The sequence below is a fragment of the Phocoena sinus genome, chromosome 5 (genome assembly GCF_008692025.1).
Source record: "Phocoena sinus isolate mPhoSin1 chromosome 5, mPhoSin1.pri, whole genome shotgun sequence".
Lineage (NCBI taxonomy): Eukaryota > Metazoa > Chordata > Mammalia > Artiodactyla > Phocoenidae > Phocoena > Phocoena sinus.
In genome coordinates this window covers 77,420,975-77,446,631 of record NC_045767.1, presented here as the reverse complement: position 1 = coordinate 77,446,631, position 25,657 = coordinate 77,420,975, and the positions used below count along the sequence as shown (strand labels likewise).

Below are 25,657 nucleotides of genomic sequence, written 5' to 3'. Positions count from 1 at the left end.
CATACAGCAAACATCGAAATCCTTTAAAAAGGCAATTTCATACCACAAACCTTCCCTGATTACCAAACATTAGCACATTGTTTTAGCAGCTTCACCAACCTGCCTTTATGGAGCTAAGGATGAGAGCTGTAACGTACCCTAGAGATCATACTACTGTACCGTTAACTCTACCTACAAACTAGTGTTAAGCCCTGACTGAGACCATGGGCAGAATACAAAGAAAGGATGGCCAAAAGTTAAGTGTAAACAGATGATACATATAAAAATCATAACAGGGTGAGCCTCTGAGAAAGGAGTAGCAAGGGACTGGAGAAACACACTAATAACAATTCTTTCCTTCCTTAAAATAACAAACCAAGTCACACATCAGTAACATTTATATATTCATGATAAATTTCCCATATATCCTTGCATTAGGCAGAAACTTACAGCTCCTCATCACTGATTCTACCATGCCAATAAAACAAATGCTTGGAAACTCATTTTGCTTTGTTCATGATAAGGACTCTTGCAAGAGGCAGAAGCAACAGGGGCAAGAGAGTGAATCACACTCATCGGTTCAACGAGAAATATCTATCCTTTCCTGACAGCTTCCAGGTCACTTGCTGCATCAGGACAGGATGCAATCCAGGTGTTTTGATGCTTTGCATCGCTTTCCCTTTTCCCTAAAGTCCACAAAAACACCTAAGCCTTCAACATACAGCACCACTGTTTATGTGAACTAACAAAGGAAAAAGAACCTTACTAGAATGTGGCTTATCACTTTTTCATGGGTTTCATATTCTTCTCAGACTCTCACTGAATACAGTAAAATCCTTAAAGTAGTGCCCGGGCTTTCAGTGAACATTCAATGTAACTCATTTTATTTTCTCTTCAGTGCATCTTTTTCCAATTATGAGTCAAAATTTACTAATACCAGGCCTGCAACTGAGAACGGACGTGTACATTAAAACTGTTAAAGGGACCTGTAGTTGGGAAGGAATTACTACGTAAAATCTCCTATAAACTGTCTGCAGGTTGTTTTTTCCCAACCTTCAGCTCTGCCTCCCAAAAAGCAAATTATAGAAAGATGGGCTTTAGACTACTACCCACTGGGATTGTTAACTCAAACAAAAACATCTGCCACAACCTTTCTACCTACCATGGGTTATCTGGGGTAAAAGATTTTGAAAATTAATACACTTGCAATTCCAGCCAAATAAATTGACTTCCTTGATACTTGATGTACCAATAATAAACAAAGGCATAAAATGCTTTTTAAAACTTTATTTCAACATAACTATACTTACAGAAATACACTCATATTGGTTATTAGAATGCAATTTAACTTATCCTACACAATTTGGACCAAAAAACTTGGTACATGGTTTGCTTTAAAAAAGAAAGAAAACGCATTTGCAATCTGGTTTATTTTTCCATCTATTACAAATGTATATAAAAGATCCACCATCAAATGCTGCTAAAGCAAACAGCATGAACCTTGAGAAATTAAACTTTGGTTTGTCTCTGAAAAATAACATGTATTGCACTGTAAAAGTTTATAAAATTGGTGCAACAAAACATTGTTGTAATGTTTCAATGCCAGTTCACAAAGTTCGATAACTAATGGATGTTGATGAGGGTGGGGAGTGCCTATGTGTACGTGTGAAAATATAAAAGCAATCCAATCTAGTTAATATTGCATGTAGATCACAAGTTTACTCAAATCAAGATTCAGATAATTTCTTAAATCTGAATTAACACTACCAGTCCAGTTCATCTGCTGAGGTCAACAAGGAAACTGCACAGTAGCTGTTTTTCTGATTTGTGCAAAAAAGAAAATGAAGTTTCTTCCCCCAGGTTTTGTCTAGAACTGAAACTACAGGAAAGGTATTCCTTCCACTGTCAACATTCATGGGGTGATAGGCGATGACTCAAGCTTAAATCTGAATTAGCACTCAGATGAGAAATAGTTCCCAAAGTTAAAGACCACATGACTTTAGAAGTGACTCTAGAGGGAATCTAAAGTCATGACAAAGATAAAATGGCCCTTCTTGGGAGACCAGAGTAAAACACCCAGCCATAGTCATAAGAAACCTTAACAAAAAATGCAGCCCTTTGTGAATGACACCTCAATTTAACTTTAAAAAAGAAAAAAAGGCAGCCCCACAGAAGCAGCTCTGAAAAGAGGAAGAAAATATAACTTAAAATACCTTGAAAACCAATGTGAATATAGGTTCAGAAGATAGTTAAAAGATATATTTTTATAAGACTACCAAGGATTAGGCTTATATTCTAATATTTCAACTTTTGCTCTAGTACTAAACATCAATCTACAAATAACATGTTCACTTTTCATTCCTTTATCAAAAGGGAAAATTCTAGCTTCAATCCTATTCAGTGGAGGGTATACTGAGAAAATAAAAAGATTCAAACAGTTCCATGCAAATATCACATTTTTCAAATGGAAGAACTCCCAACTAGACCAGAAGTTCTTATTACTAATGCACTTTTCATTGAAACAATTTTTAATAAGAACAAATACATGGCATTAAGGTTCAGAACCTAATATAGGCCTGACAATCAAGTCCTTGTTTTCTGGAAGAAAGGCCTCAAGTTCATTCAATTTCCAGTAACAATGTTTTCACAGATCACTTTCATAATAAGGAGTTTTAATTTCCTTCACATTTTTGTTTTTGGCATTCTAGTCTTAAAATCTAGATAAGAAAATTAGTCCAATTCCCCAGAAGTCAGATTTTTTTCTTTTGAAGTATCAAAAGAATCCACAAAACCTCTTCCCAAAACTGATTCCCAATCTGTAGTTTGTACTTAACATGAATCTTTTCATGTATACTGTAAAAGGTAACTTATATAAAATGTACCCATGAATATTAAAAAATAGTTGTTAGAAAGATTTAACTAGCCTTATAATTTAAGTTTTAAAACATAAATATTTGCAGCTTAATCTTCCATTGACAATGATTGTCGGAGCTTAGAATTCAACATCATTTACAAATCCCCAACGTGCACACAAAACACACACCAGTAACACAACTTACTCCTCATGTCTTGAGAGAATCTTCTGCTTCTTTAAATCTTTGGCCTCCCAGTCAATTCCAAGTTCAAATGTCTTTTAACTTGGACTTCACTCTCAGAATTTTAACAAGTTTTCCACCCATACTTCAATACTTTTCCTAATCTTTCCTGTTGCATTGCCAAACTCTGAAACCTGCTTCAGAGGTCATCAGACAAAAGAAAATCAATGAAATATAAAGTGGTTATTTCAGAATAGAACATGGGTGAACTGGAATTGTTCAGGGTTCCCTATGGGGATCATACTTTATTGGACTACAATGAATAACTGCTGTCAACAAGAAAAATCCTTTACTGGATTCTTTCATATTCTTTGGTGACTGGCCAAAGAACCTACCAACAAAGTTTGGAAGTACATACTCTTCCATACAAAGTGCCCCACAGGAACACGAGAATAGCTTCAGCTCATTTGAGTCCTCACCTGTAGAAAAAGGCAGTCACAGGAACAGCTAGGACACCTACTAGTTGGTGGAGATCCCTGAGAAAGTGTGATTTTTCTAATCTGGACTGAATTTAACTTTCACCAGCCCTTTTCACTGTATTCACAGGAAGTAGCAGCTGGTCCACCAGCACTCATACTACCTTTCTCATCATAGGTTTTCTGTAAAATCGCTATGGCTTTGGAATCTCACAAACTGATATTCTGTATAACTTGAAGGAGTAAATTATGCCTCCTAATTCCAGATTTGCAGTTTCCAAATAAAAATTACAGTTCTTTATTCAGCGGAGTAGACATAAAAACACCAACCATCTATGAAAGAGGTTTCCCTCTAAGATACGATTTAACACTGTACATTTAGGAAGTAGATGTACTAAGACAGGCCAAAAGTTTACTTATGGTTGGTATTTGAGATAAAAATCCATTCAGAAAAAAAAAAAATCCATTCAGTATAGACCTAGTGGCTTATTTATTGTAAAGTTCAAACTGAGAGCTATGAATTCATTATACGCATTTAAAATAAATAGCTTATATGAAATGCAGATTCTGGCATAGATATGAATATCAAAATCAATGAATTTAACCTGCATGTTTCATTTGCTCAGAAATTTGCACACACTAATATTCTGCAAAAACGACAATTGCAGCAAAGGAAAAAAGAAAACTGCCCTTTTGCAAACAAGATTAAAAGCATCCCTCCAAAGAGGAAAAAATAAAATGCAAATATATGTATAAAGTGTTACTATTCAACAAAAATGCTAGTTCTAGAAAAAAATGTAACTGCATAGATTAAAAAAAACCAAAAAAACAATGTGCAACATCTTAAGCTATTAAAGCACCGAAATAAAAAAACACACCAAAATCAATGTTTTTATGACGATTAACATATACACAAATAAGAAATACGTATTGATCAAAACTCAGGAAGTAAATACCTGGGCTGATATACTGTCCATTGTTGGCAGAACTTCTCTTCAATTTAAATGTCTCTTTTCATCTCTAAAACAATTTTAAAGTGCTAACTTTATATAAAGCAGGCAAATTCTTCAAGTAAGTTGCTATTTAAGTATGCCAATTTTTACAGAGCTAAACAAGGAACTAAGAATAAACTAAAGTGAAACAGGAGTAGACATGGGAAAAAAACTCAATAGTTATAGTTGAACAAATCAATAGAATGCTCTAATACCACCTTGGCCCTCTTGGTTCAATTAAAAGCAAAAGCTAACAGATTTAGCTGGTTTATTACACTAACTCCCTTGGATTTGCTAAAATGTGTACATCATTAGGTACACGGATTCCTAAGGAAAAGAATGCCACTTAAAAATCAAGACTGGATACTAATTAAAGCAATTTTTTAAAAACAAAAGGCTGTCTACTACTACAAATGAATACAAAATGTCACAGACCTTACAAACTAAGAACTGAAGCCTTGCCCAAAGTTTATTTACTCCTGCCCTTGAGCTGCCTCTTCAAGGAAGTATACATTAACCAAATGGCGATTGAGGTGTTTGCTGTAATCTTTTTCCTTTCTAAAAGAACGATCACAGAAGATACAAACAAAATCTCCCTCGGCCACTTTGACTGCCAAGGCTTCCTTTCCATTTTTTCTACTAGTCTCTTGTGGAACCGGCCGAGCCCCATTCAATCCAGAGTCATCACTATCCTCTGACATGTTGTCACTTAGGTCACTTCCATCATGACTGTGGATGCCTTCGTCTTCATCCATTTCCTGAGACTCATTTACTGCCACGGTGACAGGAGGTGATGCCACAGTAGCTGTGGACACTGCTTCACATTTTTCTAGCGGTAGAGGAAGAAGTGGCGGTGAAGCTGGTTCTTCAACCGCCGAGTCTCTGCCGGGGGGATTCTCTGTTTTCTTCTCATCAGCGTCCATCTTCATTTCACAAAGCATAGCGTCAGCCTGATGTTTACCATCTGAAGTTTCACCCTCTGGCATATTCAAGTTTTGTTCAGAGGATGAAATACTGGCAGATGCCTTGGTAACAGCAGCAAGACCAGCTAGACTCTTATCTGCCTCTTCTGCTTCCACTTTTTGAAGAGGAGCCTCTTTATGTCCTTCGCCTGCAGGGACTAATTTTTGGTCTTCTGACTCTTCCTCTTTTAAGTCTTCCTTTGGCAGAGGTGGTGATGGTGGTAAGAGATCCTGTGCACCGGCACTTTTCTTTAGAAGCTGCCTGTCTTTAACAGGCACTAAGCCAACTTCAATAAGGACTTGCTCCTTCTGCGCCATTTCACTCTGCATGTTGGACTTTTCCTTGCCATTATCTTTGTGAGGAGACCTTTTGGGGATCGGCTCCACGGGAGGAGGAGGTTCCGCATGAACAGGCCCCTTCTCAACAACCTCGACCTCAGCATGCCCCCCGGGGGGAAGAGGTGGAGGAGGAGATGGGGGGGGGAGGGGGAGGAGGAGGCGGCGGCTCCGCCTGAACAACCTCGACCTCAGCATGCCGCTCGGGGGCAAGGGGAGGGGGAGGAGATGGGGGGGCGGCGGGAGGAGGCTCCGTCTGAACAGGCCCCCCCTCAGCAGACTCCAAGGGAGGAGGAGGCTCTATCTGAGTGGGCCTCCTCTGAGCAGGCTTGCCGCTTTTTTTACATGATTTACTTCTCAGAGTTTTCTTCTTTGCACTGTTTTTCATGCAACTACTTTGCTTTTTATTCTCCTCTACTTTGCTGTCACCCTTCGGCACTTCCTGACTATTTCTGGATTTGCTTTCTGCCTTCTTTTTCTTTTTTGTCACAGGTTCCTCATCATTCACAGGTTCTTGTAAGGAACGGGCTTCAGCTTCTGTCTTCCTTTTGCTTTTCTTGCTTTTACAGCTTTTTTCTGCATTATTTCCCGGGTGCACATCCATCTCTTTAGCTTCCAGTGCCGATTTGCGAGTTCTGGTAGTCACTTGGCTTGAGGCATTACTACAAGGCTTTTTCTCTTTTGGAACATTATCTTTTTTCTCCACTTTTACAGACCTCTCGTTCTTCTTCCCAGTCACATCCCCCTTCATTTTGGTCTGCTCTGTTTCTGTCTTCTCATTGGTGATTTTGTTATCAGGCAAGTCAGCCTCTCGCTTTTTGGTTTTCTTTAGCTTCACTTTTGAGACATCCATGGTCTTATTAGGACAAGTAGGATGCTTAGATTTGAAATGATACTGCAGATTACACTTCTTGGAAGCTGCGTAGTCGCATACAGGGCAGTTGAACTGCCGTGGATTAACATGTAGCTCCACGTGTTTTTTGAAGTTACTTCTATCTGCTGTTTTGTAGTCACAGTGCGGGCAGTTAAGAGGTTTAGGCCCATTGTGAACCTGTCTTGCGTGACGGGTTACTTCATGTTGATTAGAGGCCACATAACTGCACTGGTCACACTTAAATGGCTTCTCACCTGAAGGTAAACAAGAGACGTTGCAGAAGGCATACATTAAGAAATGAATTCAAGATTTACTCAAGCATACTTACAAGGAATTGGATATATATTGAAAAACAAAAAACAAAAAAAACTCACAGAAACTATTTCTTGAAGACTTTATCATGCAACTCATATTTACCATATTTATTTGTATATCTTTTCTCTATCCCTTGACATAGATTCTCATATCAAATGGAGGAATAATCATCTCAGTTAATCATCATCTTCTAAAAAGTTCATCAAATACAGATTCATCAAGAAGTACACAACAGGACTTCCCTACCATTCCAGTGGTTAAGACTCCGAGCTCCCAATGCAGGGGGCATGGGTTCGATCCCTGGTCGGGGAAGATCCTGCATGCTGAGTGGCGTGGCCACGAAAAAAAAAAAAAAAAAAAAAAAAAAAGAAGTACACAATTACTGGCAAAGTGACTTGTGCTCTTGATGTTAATTTTGGGACAAGGGCACTAAAAAAGAAGGTAATTTTAAAGTTTTCATGTTTAGTTAAAACAAAAGTATAATGGAATAGAACATAAAATTCCCATACATTTCAGATAAACCTTGAGACTTCAAAAGAAATATTATACACTATAGGCTACACTCCCAGACCTTCCAAGTGAAAGTTTTAAAACAATTCTTGGCCTCAAGGAACAAAAGGCTTTTTCTTTAAATTTAACCCTTTGGTCTATCCATCGTGGCAAGAGCTGAGTCAAGTTTCACTCAGCAAACTTTTCCACTGCCAGAGTTGCTATTCCACAGCAAAAATAAAACAAGTCAGAAATCTTTTCTTGATTTTCTCTCACCTTCTTCTAAAGAATGGGCAAAGAAACTAGGTAGGCAAAAAGGGGCATACAAATATATATGGTATATAAAATAAGCACGAAAAGTCATAATCACAGGTACATACAAGACCAGAAGCCCACCCCCAACCCCCAAATTAAAGGCATTAAGATTAACTCATTCTACCTGAATACATACCCATCTAGATCACACTCTAGCAAATATTACCAAATGGTATCCATACCCCACTGGTCCAATGGAATGCATAGCAGAAAAATGGAAATTGACATTTATGAAAATTCATCTCTCAAACATTCTCAAATTCACATCAAATCTTATTTAATTTTTTTCATAAAGCAAAACTACTCAGACATGAAGTAAAACCATATAGATGGTAAGCTTTACATGATTAAAAAATGTCTGATGATAGAATACTCGATCACAAAAACAAAAACTTATCCACGTATGTCAGATTGTAAACGTAGCTAACTGGACAACTCTTCTCCACATTAGTCCACTAACAGATTCATAAATGGAGGTTTCTAACAACATGCTGCATTAGTCTACACCTGGCCCTATCTTGTCCTCTCCATTGAATGACTTCAAAGGAGACAAACATTTACTTAACATATATAGACACAGAATGGGGAAAAGATATGTGACATAACAGTTAAGAATTTGTTCTACAGTAAGAATACCTGGGGGGATCAAATATGGGCTCTGCAAATTACTGTGAAGTCTTGAGCAAGGTACTGAAAACTCTGTAAGCCTCAATTTCCTCATCTGTAAAATATTCTTAAGTGTTGTGAACTATAAATAATCTAATCCACATAGAGCTCTTAGCAAAGGATAGATAGCCAAGCAGTCAATACACATTACCTGTAATGCATCACTTTTGGAATGGCTGGTAGGTTTTAGAATGGGTAAACAAAAGGGACGATTTCACGTGTTTATTCTGCCTTACCATATAAACCCTACCTCTCAGTAAACAAAGAGCTGATGAATGGAGCTGATCTCTTTAGGAAAGTATTTGTGCTCATAAAATAATTTAAATGAAAACGGTCATTTTTAAGTCCTAATGAATGAGGGTATTTACACAGCCAGCATCAAGCAAGGTGCAAACCTCCATCTGTGAAATGGTCAGGGAATGGGAGTTCGTAGGACTCTCTTTAAACAGCGGTGGCATCATTTAGTTGCTTCATTCACCCTACCCACATTTTTGCTTTGTTGCCGTTAACCTCTTTCTTGTATTGAAAGATCTATTCATCAAGTTTAGTTTATTAATACCTAGCTGAATGAAAATTCTTTTGCCCTGAACCAACAGTAATATTTACCTGTTTTTGATCTTTATAAATGTGTCAGATGTCTATTTTATTCTTCCTAAATTAATTTACAGAGATAAGGGAAATTCAAAAAGGGGGTTTTACAAGCTTTACACATTCTTATCAAGAGCCCAGAAAGAGTAACAAGGGAACTTTTAATTAAAGAGTAATGGGGGGGGCTTCCCTGGTGGCGCAGTGGTTGGGAGTCCGCCTGCCGATGCAGGGGACACGGGTTCGTGCCCCGGTCTGGGAAGATCCCACATGCCGCGGAGCGGCTGGGCCCGTGAGCCATGGCCGCTGAGCCTGCGCGTCCGGAGCCTGTGCTCCGCAACGGGAGAGGCCACAACAGTGAGAGGCCCGCGTAACGCATAAAAAAAAAAAAAAAAAAAAAAAAAAGAGTAATAGGGGGATATTACTCAGCAATAAACACAAAGTTCTGATAATGCAGCATGGAAAGAATCTCAAAAATATTTTACAGAAGGATGTTACATTTAAGTCAGAGTATCAGTTGAGGGGAGACTATGGAAGTATTGACTAGAAAGGGTAAGGAGGGAACTTTTCTGAGGGTGGTAAAACATTTCATGCCTTCACCTAGATGGTAGTCAAACAAGAGAAAACATACATAAGGTCACTGACCTGTATACCTAAGATGTGTGCATTTTCATGTGTATTAATTAAACCTTAACACTATTTTTAAAATTATTCTAAAATTCACAAAAAGACTCTCAAACCATAACATGTTTCAAATACTTGGTGAAAGGAAAATAATTTTTGCTGAAAAAAAATATTTTTCCATCTTAAAGAGTAGTTGATGGAGGTGGAACTTGGCAAGTTGTTAGTTTCCTTTAACAAACATCCATTATACTCATAATGGGAAAATAATCAAAATGAACTCCTATGCTGGCAGGACGGGAGAACTATCCAGTGTGATATCTACAAAAACATCATAAACTGGATGTATTTCCTCCAGGATGAAATGGCAGCATATCCACTCAGAATAGGAAATGGAGAGCTGTGGATTATGTCAGGATCTCTAGACTACCCAAGTGAGGATACTTCAAAACCATTAGTTACAAACACCAATAAAACGCAGAATAACACCAGATTAGGTTAGTGTGTCTGTATATTTCACCAAACCAATACTCTGATTCCTTCTTACTTTAGCCTCAGAAGACCTACCCTAATGGAAGTGCTCCAAGGAAATAACCAATGTGGTTTTGCTTTATAAACCAATTTGTCATTTTAGCTAAAATGTACCAACTCAGCAGAGCCTAGTCTCTTCCAGAAATAAGAGACTGAGCATACACTTCTCTTCCCTAAAATACATTCACATGAACAAGGAAGTGAATGCCCAAGATGACCTATAAAGATCAGACTCAAGACCACAGAGAAAGCATCCAAGATATTCACTCCATGCAACCCAGTCAGAAAGACTACCTACCCAATTTGACCACACTTAGCCTCACTTAATTTGCAAGTGTTATTATCAGCAACTTCAAAGAGAAGTACTAAAACATAGGATCGGCTGGAAATAATTCAGCACACTTATACACAAAACAAACTAACCATGTTTGTTTCCTGTTTGTGACTCACAAATTATTGGCATACAATAAAAGACAATGGCTCTGCTCTCTCCATACTCTGTGCTATGCTGTAGTTTCTTGAGCCATTTTCTGAGCCATAATATTCTTTAAACACTGCTGATGACTGAAAATGAGGGTGGGGGAGTCGAGGCCAAACTCGAGCTCTTCTAAATTGGAAGAATGACAATTAACCTTAGATAAAACACTTATCTTCTCTAAGCCAGTGTCCTAATCTATAAGCTGGGATTTAAGTATTCTAGAGGTACTAAGATTATAGATAACAAATTCCAATTTTTCAGTACCCAGCATGCATACAATAAATAGTAACTGCTACTCATTATTATGACACTTTTTAAATACTTGCTGTACTATAACAGCAACTACTAAAAATCACCTTTAAAATATAGCAGACAAAAGATAACAGTAACCAATGCAAAATCATTAAGGCAATCATTATTGTCTGGTGTAAAACACCATAGATAAAAATTTATACAGTGACAAAAGTATTATCGATTCAATGAAAAAAATACAAGTGTGTTGTCATTCTGATCCAGTGACACTAATATTAGGTCAACCAGATATGACTTCAAGTAAGACACATTATTATCTACAATTCAAGCATCTAGATTTAATTTCCAGTGTACAAGTTATACAAGGCACAGGGACAGAGGAAAAACTAAACGATACCATGAGAAAGCAAATTAACACAAATCCAGAAGAGGGGACATTCCAGAGGAAAAATGGCCATACTTCTCCAAGGCCTTAGTTTCCCCATTTGTAAAATGGGGACAATAACAGAATTTACTCATCATGAGACAGTTATGAAAACGGAAATGATCCAACTCATGAAAAGCTCTTAAATATTTTATTTAAGGGCTAGAGCACAAGTATCAGTAGGATATGATGGCCTACCCTCAATAAAGCAACCATATTACCCACAGAAAATGAAACCAGGAAGCACCCAATAGTAATACTAAAAACAGGTTTCTGGTTAAGTGACTCAATAGTTTAGGAGATTGAGAAGGAACATTCAAAGTATAAAACTTGACAAGCATGTAAGGTCAAGTTGAGCCAGTAAGCATGCTGTGAGCCCTCACAGTTGCTCAAATTAGGATTCATACTATAATCAAGTCTTACTCAATCACTGACTTAAAACAGCAATACCCAATAGAAGTAAAATGCAAGCAACATAGGTAACTTTAAATTGTCTAGCAGTCACATTACAAAAGTAAAAAAGAGGTAACATTAACTTTACTACTTATTTAACCCAATATATTCAGTATCATGCCAACGTGTAATATTAAAAAATAGATATTTTACATAATTTTCTTCATACTGTTTAAATTCAGGTGTGTTATTTTATACATCTCAATTCAAACCGGCCACATTTCACATGTGGCTAGTGGCTATCCAATTAGACAGCACAAACTGTTAACCTAAGGTAATTGGTAATTGTTAAGGGAGTTGGGTCTACATATACTTTGGTAAACAGCAAGATTTTAGCATACCTCCCCCACAGGGGTATATATTCTAAATTTAGGAAGAGAGTACTCTGATCAGATGTGACTGTTCACCCAGGGTCAGTGTGGCCAAAATGAAATAATTATCCATTCAAGACCACTATGCTTTTTAACTTTGCCATCTACCTACATATTTCGACTTTTTAACTTTGCCATTTACCTACATATTTTGATAATGGGGACCAATTCTGGTGGTGATCATGATAATTTCAGTCACTAGAGGGGATATAAATCTCCCACTTGTTATAGCCCTGCATTTTATCTATTATAGGTGAATAAAATGGGATCCTGGATTATTTATCATTCTTTAAAGTTTGGCTTTTATAAATCAGTCCTCAGATGCCCTATCAATTGTCAAGAGAATAAAGCCAAATTTCAGGACCTGAGCAGGTAGCTAATAAGGAACCCCTGGAACCTGGCAACCACACACTATGAAACTTGGTGTTATACTCTGTTGGGGATGCGGAGGGAGAGTCGGGAAGGAGTATAAGAAGGCAGAGGTTGCTCAAAAAGGATAAACCAGCCTTGGTCTATGATAGCATTTCAACTTTTATTACATCATGGAACTTGATGAAGGTCTGATGAAATTAAGGACACTCCTCCCAGAAAAAGTACACACATACATTTACATTTAGTTTTGGACATTCCACCTACAGACTCCCTGGTTAGGAATCTCCATTTAAATACAGCTCCACACTAGTAGACCATGAATTTTTAACTCTAATTTCAAAATTATATCATAAATGAACTATAAATAAGGAACCAGTTCCAAGTCTAGAAGAACTTTTTTATAATGGTAGTTTACCAAAGATGATAGAAACGTTCCCATTTCTTACCAACCTGAATGAGTACGCATATGTCTGGTTAAATGAGTCTTCTGAGAACTTGAGTAAGGACAAAGTTCACATTTATACGGACGTTCTCCTACAAAAATATAATGATTAGTGTTCAAATATGATAAAATAATGCAATTACGATTCTCACTAACAATATACACATCATTCAGTATTGAGCACTTTTTAACAAGGATTTCTTTTTTCCTGTCCCTGGCAAAATGATCGATTTTTATCATGTATTAGAAAGATTATTCAGAATACAACTAACTACATTATTTTAGCTTTGCTGACAAAAAATACCATTGGCTTTCTGAATTCTCACAGCCCTTTTAATTTTCACAGTAATGCTACATGTTATTACATTAAATATTAAGAACTGAAAAAGTATCTTAGATCAGGTATAAAATTAGAATTATCCTTTTTAAAAAAATCCACATTGTAAATCAACAGTACTTCAATAAAATTTAAAAAAAAAACTACCCAAATTTTCTGATGCTATGACTTAGGTAACTTTTTTTTTTTTTTTTTTGTGGTACGCGGGCCTCTCACTATTGTGGCCTCTCCTGTTGCAGAGCACAGGCTCCGGATGCACAGGCTCAGCGGCCATGGCTCACGGGCCTAGCTGCTCCCCGGCATGTGGGATCTTCCCGGACCGGGGCACAAACCCGTGTCCCCTGCATCGGCAGGCGGACTCCCAACCACTGCGCCACCAGGGAAGCCCAGGTAATTTTTTTGATCCTTATAAATGATAAATCTACCATTTGAAATTGTTAGCTTAAAGCAATAATTTTTGAGTGGGGAAGCTGTTGTTGTAAGCTAAAAATTTCAAGTGGTAGATAGAACTTTTATAAAATAGTCAGCTCAGTGTTAAAACAAATTATAATCATAAGGCCACAGGGACTGAGAGCAACTGAAGATGAGAGGCCAGTGATTTAATAAAGAATTTAAGACTCAAAGGCAGGAAACGTGTATTTTTTGGAAACACGTTGTCAACCACAAAACATATCAAAAAACCAGCTTGCTAATTTGTTTTCATATATTCTTTAACCACAAGGTAATAATTATGACCTCAGGCAAGCTTCCTCATCTGTAAAAGTAATAGTACCTTCACTTCCTAGAATTGTGAGAATTTAAATCAAGATAATATATTCAGAGCATTTGACGTGGTGCCTGGCACATAAAAGCCCTCAAAAACCATCAGTTATTATTTTGTCTACACTATAAGTTACAGTAATAGATGTGTCTAAAAAAATGGGATAAGGAAAAGACGAGTACAAAAAAAAAAGAAAGAAAAAAGAGAATGTGTTGATGATGGGACTTCCCTGGTGGCGCAGTGGTTAAGAATCCGCCTGCCAACGCAGGGGACATGGGTTCAAGCCCTGGTCCGGGAAGATTCCACATGCCATGAAGCAACGAAGCCCGTGCACCACAACTACTGAGCCTGTGCTCTAGAGCCTGCGAGCCACAGCTACTGAAGCTCATGCGCCTAGAGCCCGTGCTCCACAATAAGAGAAGCCACTGCAATGAGAAGCCTGTGCACCACAATGAAGAGTAGCCCCCATTCATTGCAACTAGAGAAAGATAGCGAGCAGCAACAAAGAACCAATAAAACCATAAATAAATAAACAAACAGAATGTGTTGATAACTGTGAAATGTGTTCCTAGTAACTATTCAGCTGTTATTAGCCAGTAGCTATAGATTAGCTGTAAATACATTATAGCAACAAAATGCCTACTTTGACCTAGAATTATTTTAAAACAGCTTAAAAATGCTGAATGTATTTCTGTAAGGAAGATACATACGGACTTCCCCGGTGGCACAGTGGTTAAGAATCCACCTGCCAATGCAGGGGACATGGGTTCAATCCCTGGTCCGGGAAGATCTCACGTGCCGCAGAGCAACTAGCTACGCCCCCGTGCCACAATTACTGAGCCTGCGCTCTACAGCCCACGTGCCACAACTACTGAAGCCCATGCACCCTAGAGCCTGCGTGCCACAACTACTGAGCCCACATGCTGCAACTATTGAAGCCCAGGTGCCTAGAGACCGTGCTCCAGAAGAGAAGCCATCGCAATGAGAAGCCTGCACACTGCAACACAGAGTAGCCCCCACTCACCGCAACTAGAGAAAGCCCACGTGCAGCAACAAAGACCCAATGCAGCCAGTAATTAAATAAATAAGTTAATGGAAGAAAAATTTAATACCCTTACAGATTAACATGAAGAATCCACTAAGGACAATTTACTTTAAAATTCTTCATAACAAAATAGATTGCTTCTAACTGTGCAACTCACCAAAAAAGGCATAAATACTCTAGAAACACTAGTAATTTTTCAGTCATACATATAGGCAAAACTGTCATCTTTTTTTTTTTAATGTCATCTTTTAAAGTAGAATTTGTGTACTCCAATAAAAATTGATTTTAAAAAAAGTAGAATTTGTGAACTGGTTAAATATCGAGACTACAAACTGAAAAATCTTTTGACTGAAGACTCAAATGAAAATCCTCAGCCCCCTACCATGATAACTACCTATAGAAATGACATTTGGAACTTTGAATCTTAGTTGTATGTGACCCTGAGCACATCACTTTAGGCTTTCAGTAAACACTTACCCTGTTTTCCTTAGTAAATTGTTCTGAAGATTAGCAGAGAGTAGAAGAAAGCACCTAACACTGAGCCCTCAATACAGGAACATAAGAGACTCACTAAGTGAACTTGAAAAGCAGGCTACCTAAGTGAGAAATAAGAAACAAGCGATTCCTGTTGATGATCATTTCTTATCTCTGCTCTTCAGCACTAGCTGAATTTTTCCATAAATACAACTTCAGAACCATGCATTTAATACCACTGATACTCTCAGAATTTACATAATCAAAATACTATCCTTCTGTTTATACACCAACAACCTGTTTTGAAATTTTTTTCTTTTAAAAAACCACAAATTAGGTAATACTGGGGGGAAAAGCTTTTAAAAAGTATTTTTAAAAGACAGGGACTTCCCCGGTGGTCCAGTGGTTAAGAATCCACCTTCCAATGCAGGGGACATGGGTTCGATCCCTGGTCCGGGAACTAAGATCCCACATACCACTGGGCAACTGAGCCTGAGCTCCACCAACTAATGAGCCCGTGTACCACAAATGCAGAGCCCATGTGCTCTGGACCCCTGCACCACAACTAGAGAGAAGCCCACGCATGGCAATGAAAGATCCCACATGCTGCAACTAAGACCCAACACAGCCAAAAATAAGGTAAATAAATAATTTTTTTAAATGTATTAAGTCCAAATAAGTTTAACATTAAAATGTGAAATGAGATATGTACAACCAATGTTAGCTATGTAAGTCATAACCTTATTGTGGAAATATCAACTTTAATGTGGAGAAAAAGTAATGAATGATGAAATATATAAAATACAGCTATTAAAATTAGTCACCTGGACTGTAATTAAGTGAAAATAAACCACTATAAGAAAAAAAATTAAATGGCAAAAAGTAGAGATCCTACTTAAAAAAAAAAGTATACATAAAGTATACATAAAAAATTGGAAATATACAACAAAACTGAAATTTTTCCAGTTCTTTCCATTTTCTTTTAATTCTAAAAATGTCTTACATTTTTAGAATCTAAAAATGTCTTACATTTTTAGAATCTAAAAATGTCTTACATTTTTAGAATCTAAAAATGTCTTACATCTAAAAATGTCTTACATCTAAAAATGTCTTACATTACATTACATTGGAGTACATCTCAATAAAGCTGTTATTTAAAAAATTGAATTGCCAAATATGACAAAATATTAATAACTCTTCAGTATAGCTGATGGGGACCCATGGGTGCAGTGGGGCATTCTCTTTACTTCTGAGATGTTTGAAATTTTTCATTTTTAAAGTGTTTCATTTGGGGGGTAGCGTACACTTATAAACAAGAAAGGTCCTCTTACCTGTATGAGTTCGAACATGCTGAACATAATTGTTTTTTCTGTCTGAAAAATAGTTGCATTTTCCACATGTGTATACTTTCCTTGGAAAATGGTTTCTCAAGTGTTTCCTCCAGTGATATTCGCTTACTGTGGTGTACGTGCAAATGATGCACTTGTAGACTCGCTCATTGTCCCCGGCTCGGGTGTGGTGTTTCAGGTGAGCAGTATAGTGATCATAGCGATTGGTATTGTAGCCGCAGCGGTCACAGCGGATGGGGCCCTTGGAGAAATCTCCCTCTTCCCCAGTGGAAGAGCCGCATTCCCTGGCTTTGGCTTGCTTCTCTGCACTTTCCTCCACAAAAAATTTCTTGGCACTATGAACTCGGATGTGATGCACAAACTGTTCTTCAGATTCTGCTTCATACTGGCATGGTTTACAGCGAAACGGCTTGGTCTTCAAGTTCTTGCATTTGTCCTCTGCTACAGGTGTTTCCCGAGGAAGATCTTTATTTGCGCTGTACGGCTCTGAGGCAGCTGACACCTCAAACACAGGCCGCGGTTGCACAACACTGAGTTCCAAACTCTCCAGTTCCATGTTTTCCAGCGCACTGGGCTCGCCTTTGACCTCAGGAGACTCCTCAAGTCCTTCTCCATCACTATCTGAAAAGTTGTTATCCCCAACAGGCATCAATTCTGCCATCTGTCTTTCTTCGCCAACCAGGTAATCACAGCAGCCGCCGTTTACTTCTCCAGTTAAGGCCACATTTGCCAACATGATGAGCTGAGGCGCAGCCAGTTCAGCTCTGGAGAGATCAGGCAAGTCATACATGTCGTTAGGCAAGGCCATGCCCATGGTGCCGCTGCCGGTGAACAGACCTCCTCCTCCGGAAGACTGCCCCATTACCTGGGTGGCCATAACGGTGTTCTGCATTCAAAACAAAACAAATAACATGAAAGCACCAGTTTAAACACAACTTTTACTGGTCTAAAACCACAACATCACTGTAATTCTCCGTAACTTAAAAAAAATACATTTTCCCATATAAGCTTTAAACTCAATCAGCCTCATTAACTACTGAAAATAAGCCTTTACAATATTTTTATAATTCCAAATTCTCTTTACTGCAGTCATCAAAAAAATTTCTATGACCCCCTACAAAAAATTCTATCAAGCGTTTGACACAACTCATCCATCAACTAGGTTTACCACTAGTGTGCCTTCCCTCAAGCACTTTTAATTTCTCTGGTAGAAAAATATAAGTAACCTTCATTTTTAGTGTTAATTAAAATTATATTTTATATTCCATACATGAATTCCATACATAAATTCCAAACATGCTGTCCTCCCATCTCCTGCTTCAACAGCTTACTGGTCTGAATCAGAAAGGGGAAAAATTCAAAAGCCAACTGTGCACTTATTAAGTATAGTCTGGAAAGTAGAAGCCTGTAATAATTGGCCAGTGGATTAAATCTCATATGAACTCAACTACCTCCAAAAGAATAAACTACAGTTGACCCTTGAACAAGGGGCTAGGGGCACTAACTCCCTGGTGTAGTCTTAAATCTGAGTATAACTTTTGACTCTACAAAAACTTAACTACCAACAGCCTACTGTTGACCAGAAGTTTACCGATAACATAAAGAGTACATTAACACATACTGTGCATGTTACATGTATTATATATACTGTATTCTTACAATTAAGTGAGCTGAGAAAAGAAAATGTTATTAAGAAAATCAGGGGCTTCCCTGGTGGCGCAGTGGTTGAGAGTCCGCCTGCCGATGCAGGGGATGCGGGTTCGTGCCCCGGAGCGGCTGGGCCCGTGAGCCACGGCCGCTGGGCCTGCACGTCCGGAGCCCGTGCTCCGCGGCACGAGGGGCCACAATGGTGAGAGGCCCACATACCGCAAAAAAAAAAAAAAAAAAAGAAAATCAAAAGAGGGGCCAGGCCGGGCTGGGCTGGGCGGGAACAGGAGACTCAACCCCAGCACCCATGACCATGATTTTCCAGGTGATGCCTGTGATTCTTGACGCCTTCATTTATCCAACACCTTCCGAGGCCTGGCCCTGGGATGCAGCCTGGCAACAATCAGCTCAGTCTCTCCCTTTGAGGGTTGACAGCCTAGCAGCGATACATCATCCTGATAAGCCTGTTGACTCACCAAAGTTGTGACAAAGTAGCCTGCAGAATAGGGAGCTAGTCCTGGGGTTCTGGGCCTGCTGAATCCTGCTTATCTATGAAATGCAGTTAACACATCAGCTGGACCTATTTCCCAAACACAGGGTGACCCTTTTGTTATTTAATGATGTAAAAAATGCTTGAGAATAAAGGCCATGGAAGGCGACATTGATGGCTTGTTAATAAACCCTACAGTGACTGTCGATCCATTTCAGATACTTGTGGCAGCAAACAAAGCAGTTCACCTCTACAAACTGGGAAAAATGAAGACAAAAACTCTATCTACTGAAATTATTTTCAATCTTTCCCCAAATAACAATACTTCAGAGGCCTTGAAAAAATTTGGTACCTCGGCAAATGACACATCAATTCTAACTGCTTATACTGAAGAGGGAGAAAAACAAATAAATCAAGAAGACCTAATATCTCTGATAGAAGGTCAAAAGTTTCTCTGAAAAATCTCCCAGAAATAACACATATTACAGAAGTCAAAAAGATATATGAACTATCTTCACAGGAAGAAAGTATTGGGACATTATTGGATGGTATCATTTGTAGAATGTCAACAAAAGATGTTTTGTGAAATGGGGACTTCCCTGGCAGTCCAGCAGTTAGGACTCCACGCTTCCAATGGCAGGGTGTGGAGGCGCGTGGGTTCAATCCCTGCTCGAGGAACTGAGATCCCACATGCTGTGCAGCGTGGCCAAAATATAAATTGGAAAAAAAAAAAAAAAAAAAAAGATGTTTTGTGAAATGACAGAAATATTAAAAATTTTCAGCACTAAAAAAAAGAAAATCATAAGTGAAAATATATTTAAAGTACTGTATTTATTGATACCATAAGTTTGTGTACAACATGTGTATAAGACATCCATCTTGTCCTATATGATACAAAATACTGTTGATGTTAAACACTACTAACACTAGACACCAAAAATGAAAATATGAAAAAGAAATTCATACTTTTTTACAGGTATAACACTTATGCATTGACAACAAAGAAGCAGCAATATGATTGCTTTATGGTAACCTAATACCATCAACACGATTGTATCCCGGTAGTCTAGTGTACATGCAAACGAATCTTTATTAAAATTTATGGCATATAGTATTACAGTTATATTCATCATACAGCATTGGAAATGTCACATTTTTTTTAAAAAGCCACTTACCTGAGATGACAGGCTGATACATAATTTGACCAAGTAGGAGAGAGAAAGGCATACTGTTTGGTACTATAATTTTTGAAAGCAAAGTTACAAAACAGTAGGAAAACTAACACATAATTAATTTTATATTAAATATCAGTCACCTTATACCAATGTAAGGATAGGCTATCCACGTCAATACAGGTTTTGCACACCATGTTCTACACAATGAACCTATAGGCGATAAAGATGATGACACAATAATGTCTCAGGGTTCTTGCCATAAAGTTACTAGATTTTCACAAGACACTAACACACAACAGATTAGTTCATTAACTGTACAGTATATTGATTATTTACTATTCATTAAGTGGAAGTGGATCATCACAAAGGTCTTCATCCTAATAGTTGTCATTCACACTGAGTAGGTTGAGGGGAGGAAGAGGAGGGGTTGGCCTTGCTGTCTAAGGGGTGGAAGAAGTGAAGGAGATGAAGGGTAAGGCAGGAGAGCCAGGCACACTCATGTAACTTAATGGAAATACATCCTATTTTTCTGTCTGACTTTTTTGCTTTTTTTATTTCTCCCAAAATCTTTCCATGTGGTACCAATCCTTCCACGCTTTGCTTTAGTTTTAGTGCCTGTATCACAGAAGGTCCATGCTGTGAAAGGAGTCAAAAACAGTCTTGAATAATCAGAACCCTTCGGTCAGATTGTCAATTTGTTTCTGACACTGCTTCTTCTGCATCTTATTCCTCATCACCTGGCGCTGGTTCCAAAGCACTCATCTCCATCAAGTCATCTTAATTCCTCTGATGTGTTTATTAGCTCTTGAATTTCTCCAAGATCCCTATCTTGACACCCTTCATCCTCCACCTTTTTTCTTTTTCTTTTTGCCATATCCAGAATCTCATGATTTCCTTGATTGGCTCTGTTGTAAATCCTGTAAGTCATGCACAACAGCTGGACACAGTTTTCTCCAGCAGGAATTTACTGTTTGGGGCTTGACAGTCTTCACAGCTTTTCCTATAACAACAGCCAACTTCAATCATGTAATCCTTCCAGACTTTCATGATGTTCTATCAGGGTTCCCCTTCCACAGCACTGACAATCTTTCCAATCTTTCCATAGACTACCACGTGTAATGAGCTTTAAAAGACTCCCTAATCTAGAGGCTGAATTAGAGACAGTTCTGTCTGGGGGAAAGCAGACCACTTCAACATCATTAATGTTGAACTCATGGGGTTCTGGGTGGCCAGGGGTATTGTCCAAATCAAAACTACTTTAAAAGGCAGTCCCTTACTGGCAATGTATTTCCTGACTTCAGAGACAAAGTATCAATGGAATCAATGCAGAAAAAGGGTTCCCATTGTCCAGGCCTTCTTGTTGTACAACCAAAAGACTGGCAGCTGGGGACTTCCCTGGTGGCACAGTGGTTAAGAATCCACCTGCCAATACAGGGGACACAGGTTCGATCCCTGGTCCGGGAAGATCCCACATGCCGCAGAGCAACTAAGCCCGTGCGCCACAACTACTGAGCCTGCGATCTAGAGCCCGCACACCGCAACGAAGAGTAGCCCCCACTCACTGTAACTAGAGATAGCCCACACGCAGCAACGAAGACCCAATGCAGTCAAAATATATATAAAATAAATAAATTTAAAAAAAAAAGACTGGTGGCTGGTGTTTATCCTTTCCCCTCAAGGCTCGGGGGTTAGCAGCTTTATAAGGGCAGTCCTGATCCTAAACCCCACTGCATTTGCACAAAACAGAAGAGTTAGCCTATCCCCTCCTGTCTTAAATCCTGGTGCTCATTCCTCTTCCTAATAAATGTCCTCTCAATTTTTTCCACTATAGGGCACTTTTGTCTGCACTAAAAACCTTGAGACTTGTGGTTGCCAAGGGGGAGGGGGGGTTGGGAGAGGGATAGAGTAGGAAGTTGGGGTTAGCAGATGTAAGCTATTATATATAGAATGGATAAACAAAGTCCTACTGTATAGCACAAAGAACTACATTCAATATCCTACGATAAACCATAAAAAAGAATATTAAAAAAAAGAATTTATATATATGTATAACAATCACTTTGCTGTACAGCAGAAATTAATACAACATTGCAAATCAACTATACTTCAATTTTAAAAAAGTCATTGAGGAAAAAGAATAGCCTGAACAGGTTTGTTTTTTTTTTAACTGAAGTATAGTTGATTTACAATGTTGTGATCAACGACTTTCTTTTAATATTTATTTATTTATTTGGTTGCACCAGGTCTTAGTTTCAGCTCTCCAGCTCCTTAGTTGTGGCATACAAACTCTTAGTTGCGGCATTCATGTGGGATCTAGTTCCCTGACCAGGGATCGAACTTGGGCCCCATGCACTGATCCACCAGTGGACTGGGAACTTGTCTGCTGTGTCTTGATTGGCAGACACTACTTCTGTTATCTTGACATGTTTTAAGCTAAATCTCTTCCTAAAATTATCAAAACAACCTTTGCTGGCATAGAATTCTCCAGCTTTAGATCTTTTACCTTCCTTTTGCTTTACGTCATCATATAATGACTTTGCTTTTTCTCAAATCATATTTAGAGTCCATAGCCTTACTTATAGCAATCCTGCACCAACGTAAAAACTAAATTTTTAATTCGAGATAAAAAGGTATTTCCCAAAACATGCAAGGTTTTCAGGCCTGCTGGTGTAGATGCAGTGATGACCTCACAAATTTCCTTTTTTTTCTTTTTTAACCATTGGTCCTTAGGGTCAATTCATTTATCTTGAAATGGTGAGCAACCTCAAGTGCTGATATCAATCTACCCCAGTACACATCAAACAATTCAACTTTTTCTTGTAAAGTCTTGACTCTACTCTGCTTCTGGGGAGCACTTCCAGCATCACAAGTGGCACTATGGGGTCCATGATGTTATTCAAGGTTTCTGGTATTGCACTGAACAGGATGAAAAATATGCGAGAACCGTGAGTGGTGACTTTTTACTGCCACACAATTTACTGGAGAGACTGCTCACATGGAGATGATTACCTCACCTGGCATTTTAAGCAGATACTTGCAACACTTGAGCTCACCAAAATTAACAAGAGATGGCCACAAAATTACTACATTAGTACAGTATGTACTACAGTTAATTTTAAGCAATTATGATTTAATAATGAATCTTTATGTTTGCATTTCTGTGAATGGCACTCATGTGTGGTTGGTTATGAGTTTGTGTGCAATAAGTCTTGATAAATTTTAACCTTTTATTAGATTTTTGTTATTTTATGGCAGTAAATGATAAGAGACTAGTATCTACATATATTTTACATATTAATAACATCTATTTCCTAATTTTTTATATTAATAGGCTACATGGTTCAACTGTTAATTTTTTCAAAATATTGCAAATCTCCAAAAAATTACAATATATTTCTTGAAAAACAGCCACGTATAAGTGGACCCGCAGAGTTCAATCATGTATTGTTCAAGGATCAACTATATTATAAAAGTACCACTTAGTTTCTTCCCTTTCTTTTTTTTTTTTTTTGTGATGACGACCTGTTAAAAAGTAAAAAAAAATTACGGACCTTTTCTCCTGTGAAAAGAGAAGTTTGGTGTACTTAAGAGATCACAAATCAAAGTAAAGAAACTTTCAAATCCCCATATAAAATAGCCGATCAAGTCATCTCCGCAATCAGCAACTTTCTTGCACTGCGCTTGACTTGGCTCACTTGCCTACCGGAGCCATTACAAGATCACCTTGAAAACTTGTTGGTCTTTTTATAAACCGTCTTCACACTTTACTTTCCAATCTAAAAGGTGTTATTCACAAATTAGGTGTTCTCCTGCAAAATAGGTGGCAAAGGCTAAAAAAAAATGTTAAACCCAAAATACAAAAAGTAATCCTGTCTCACCCAAGTGCATAAACACAAACCGGTTGAGTCACAGGTACCAACAAAAGTTGGAATCAAATGCCATCACACAAAGCAAACGCTGTCCAAGGGTTTAACATAACAGCCCAGAATACTCGGTAATTTCTAATTCTTCCCAAACTCTAACTCTAACTACCATCTCCAAAGGGATTTTAACGTTGGTCGGGAAGACTGTCCAAGCACAGTCAGAAAGCCCAACGTGCTACGCGAATTCCTACGTGCTGCTGCCACCAGCGCCTGCCTCGGCGGCGGCATTCCTAACTCAAATAGGCATTCGGCCATTTTCTCAAAATACGTACCAAACACAAAGCAGCTCTTTGCAAACTCGGGAGCTCTCGCTTCCTCTCGGCTCGGCCCGCTCACTGCACCACTGACACACCAGTTGCCGCCACACTCGTCCTGAACTTTTCCCTGGGCTCCCCAACACTAAAGACGGGCAAACTCGGGGTGCCGCTGAGCCAGGTCAAGTCTTCCCCAGTCCAGGCTGCCCCCTCCTGGCCCGCGCGCCCGAGTCCGGGAAGAGGGAGGAAAGTTACCGCGTCGCCGCCGTCCCGGCTGCTCGCCGGCCCCAGGCTCGCCCTCCGCAGGTGGCCGAGGAGCCGCCGCGAGCGCCCTCCCGAGGCGCCGGGCCCCGAGCGCCGGAGGGGGCCCCCCGCGCCCCGGAAGTTTGCGGGTTCACTCCCCCACGGCGCCCCGCGGGACGCGCGCCCCGGCCCCGCCGACGGCGGCGGCTAGGTGGCCCCACGCAGAGGGCCCCGGCGGCGGGGCGGCCCGATCGCAGAAATCGCTGTCCAGCCCCATTGGCAGAACCACCCGAGCCCCAGGCTGACTCAACCCTCCCGGCCGCACTCAACGGCGCCTTCCGGCGAAAGGGAGAGGCCGCAGTGGGAGGGGGCGGGAGGACCGCCGGCAGGCAAGGAGCTGCGGCGGGACCCGGAGCAGGAGCACGAGAGGAAGTTTCAGAACTAAGGCCCCAAGCAGCTCCGCTCCTGGCCTCAGGACAAGACTCCCAGGGACGCCCGGGCCCGCGCGGAGGCGGCGGCCCGGCCTCAACTGGGGAGGGGGTCCCGGCGCCGCGCCGCTCCCCACCAACGCCCCCGGCCCAGCCCCCGGACCGCGACGGTGTAACCCGATCCCGTTCAGCCGCCAGTCCCCGCCCGACGCGGCCGCCACCGCCGGAGCCACAGTATCTGTAAATCAGCCCTGGACAGCGCCTCGCTCCGCGTCCTTCCGCGCCCTCCCCCTCCCGCGGCCACCGCCGCCACGACCGCCCGGCCGGCCCGCCGCCCCCACCCGACCGTCTCCCAGACCGCGCCACGCTTACCGTCCTTCCTGGGCGAGGAAGGGCGACGACCCGCGTCGCCGCTCCTTCTCGGACTACTTTTCTTTGTTGCTGGAGTTTCGGGGGAGGGGAGGGAGAGGGCGGAAAAGTTAGACGCTGGGGCAGTCGAGGCCCGCGAAGACCCAGGAGAGGGGCTGCAGAGAGTGTTCAGGCCTCCGGTTCTCGACCTGCCGT

The 25,657-nt window shown here is 39.9% G+C and overlaps 2 protein-coding genes and 1 pseudogene across 2 annotated transcripts; 2 read left to right on the top strand and 1 right to left on the bottom strand.

Annotated features, from left to right (window-relative positions):
• Positions 1 to 1,251: 1,251 nt before the first annotated feature.
• On the bottom strand, positions 1,252 to 24,706 carry REST (RE1 silencing transcription factor). Its single transcript, XM_032632864.1, is given in 5 exon segments — positions 1,252 to 5,919; positions 5,921 to 6,908; positions 12,977 to 13,060; positions 16,916 to 17,819; positions 24,678 to 24,706. Coding segments are annotated over 4 exon segments (2,931 nt in total). The 5' UTR covers positions 17,811 to 17,819; positions 24,678 to 24,706; the 3' UTR covers positions 1,252 to 4,955.
• Positions 18,946 to 19,725, top strand: LOC116754329 (annotated as a pseudogene).
• LOC116753958 (translation initiation factor IF-2-like) lies at positions 23,123 to 25,337 on the top strand. Its single transcript, XM_032631983.1, has 2 exons — positions 23,123 to 23,190; positions 24,524 to 25,337. The coding sequence occupies exons 1-2, from the start codon at positions 23,123 to 23,125 to the stop codon at positions 25,335 to 25,337; spliced, it is 882 nt and encodes a 293-aa protein (XP_032487874.1).
• The last annotated feature ends 320 nt before the right edge of the window (positions 25,338 to 25,657 follow it).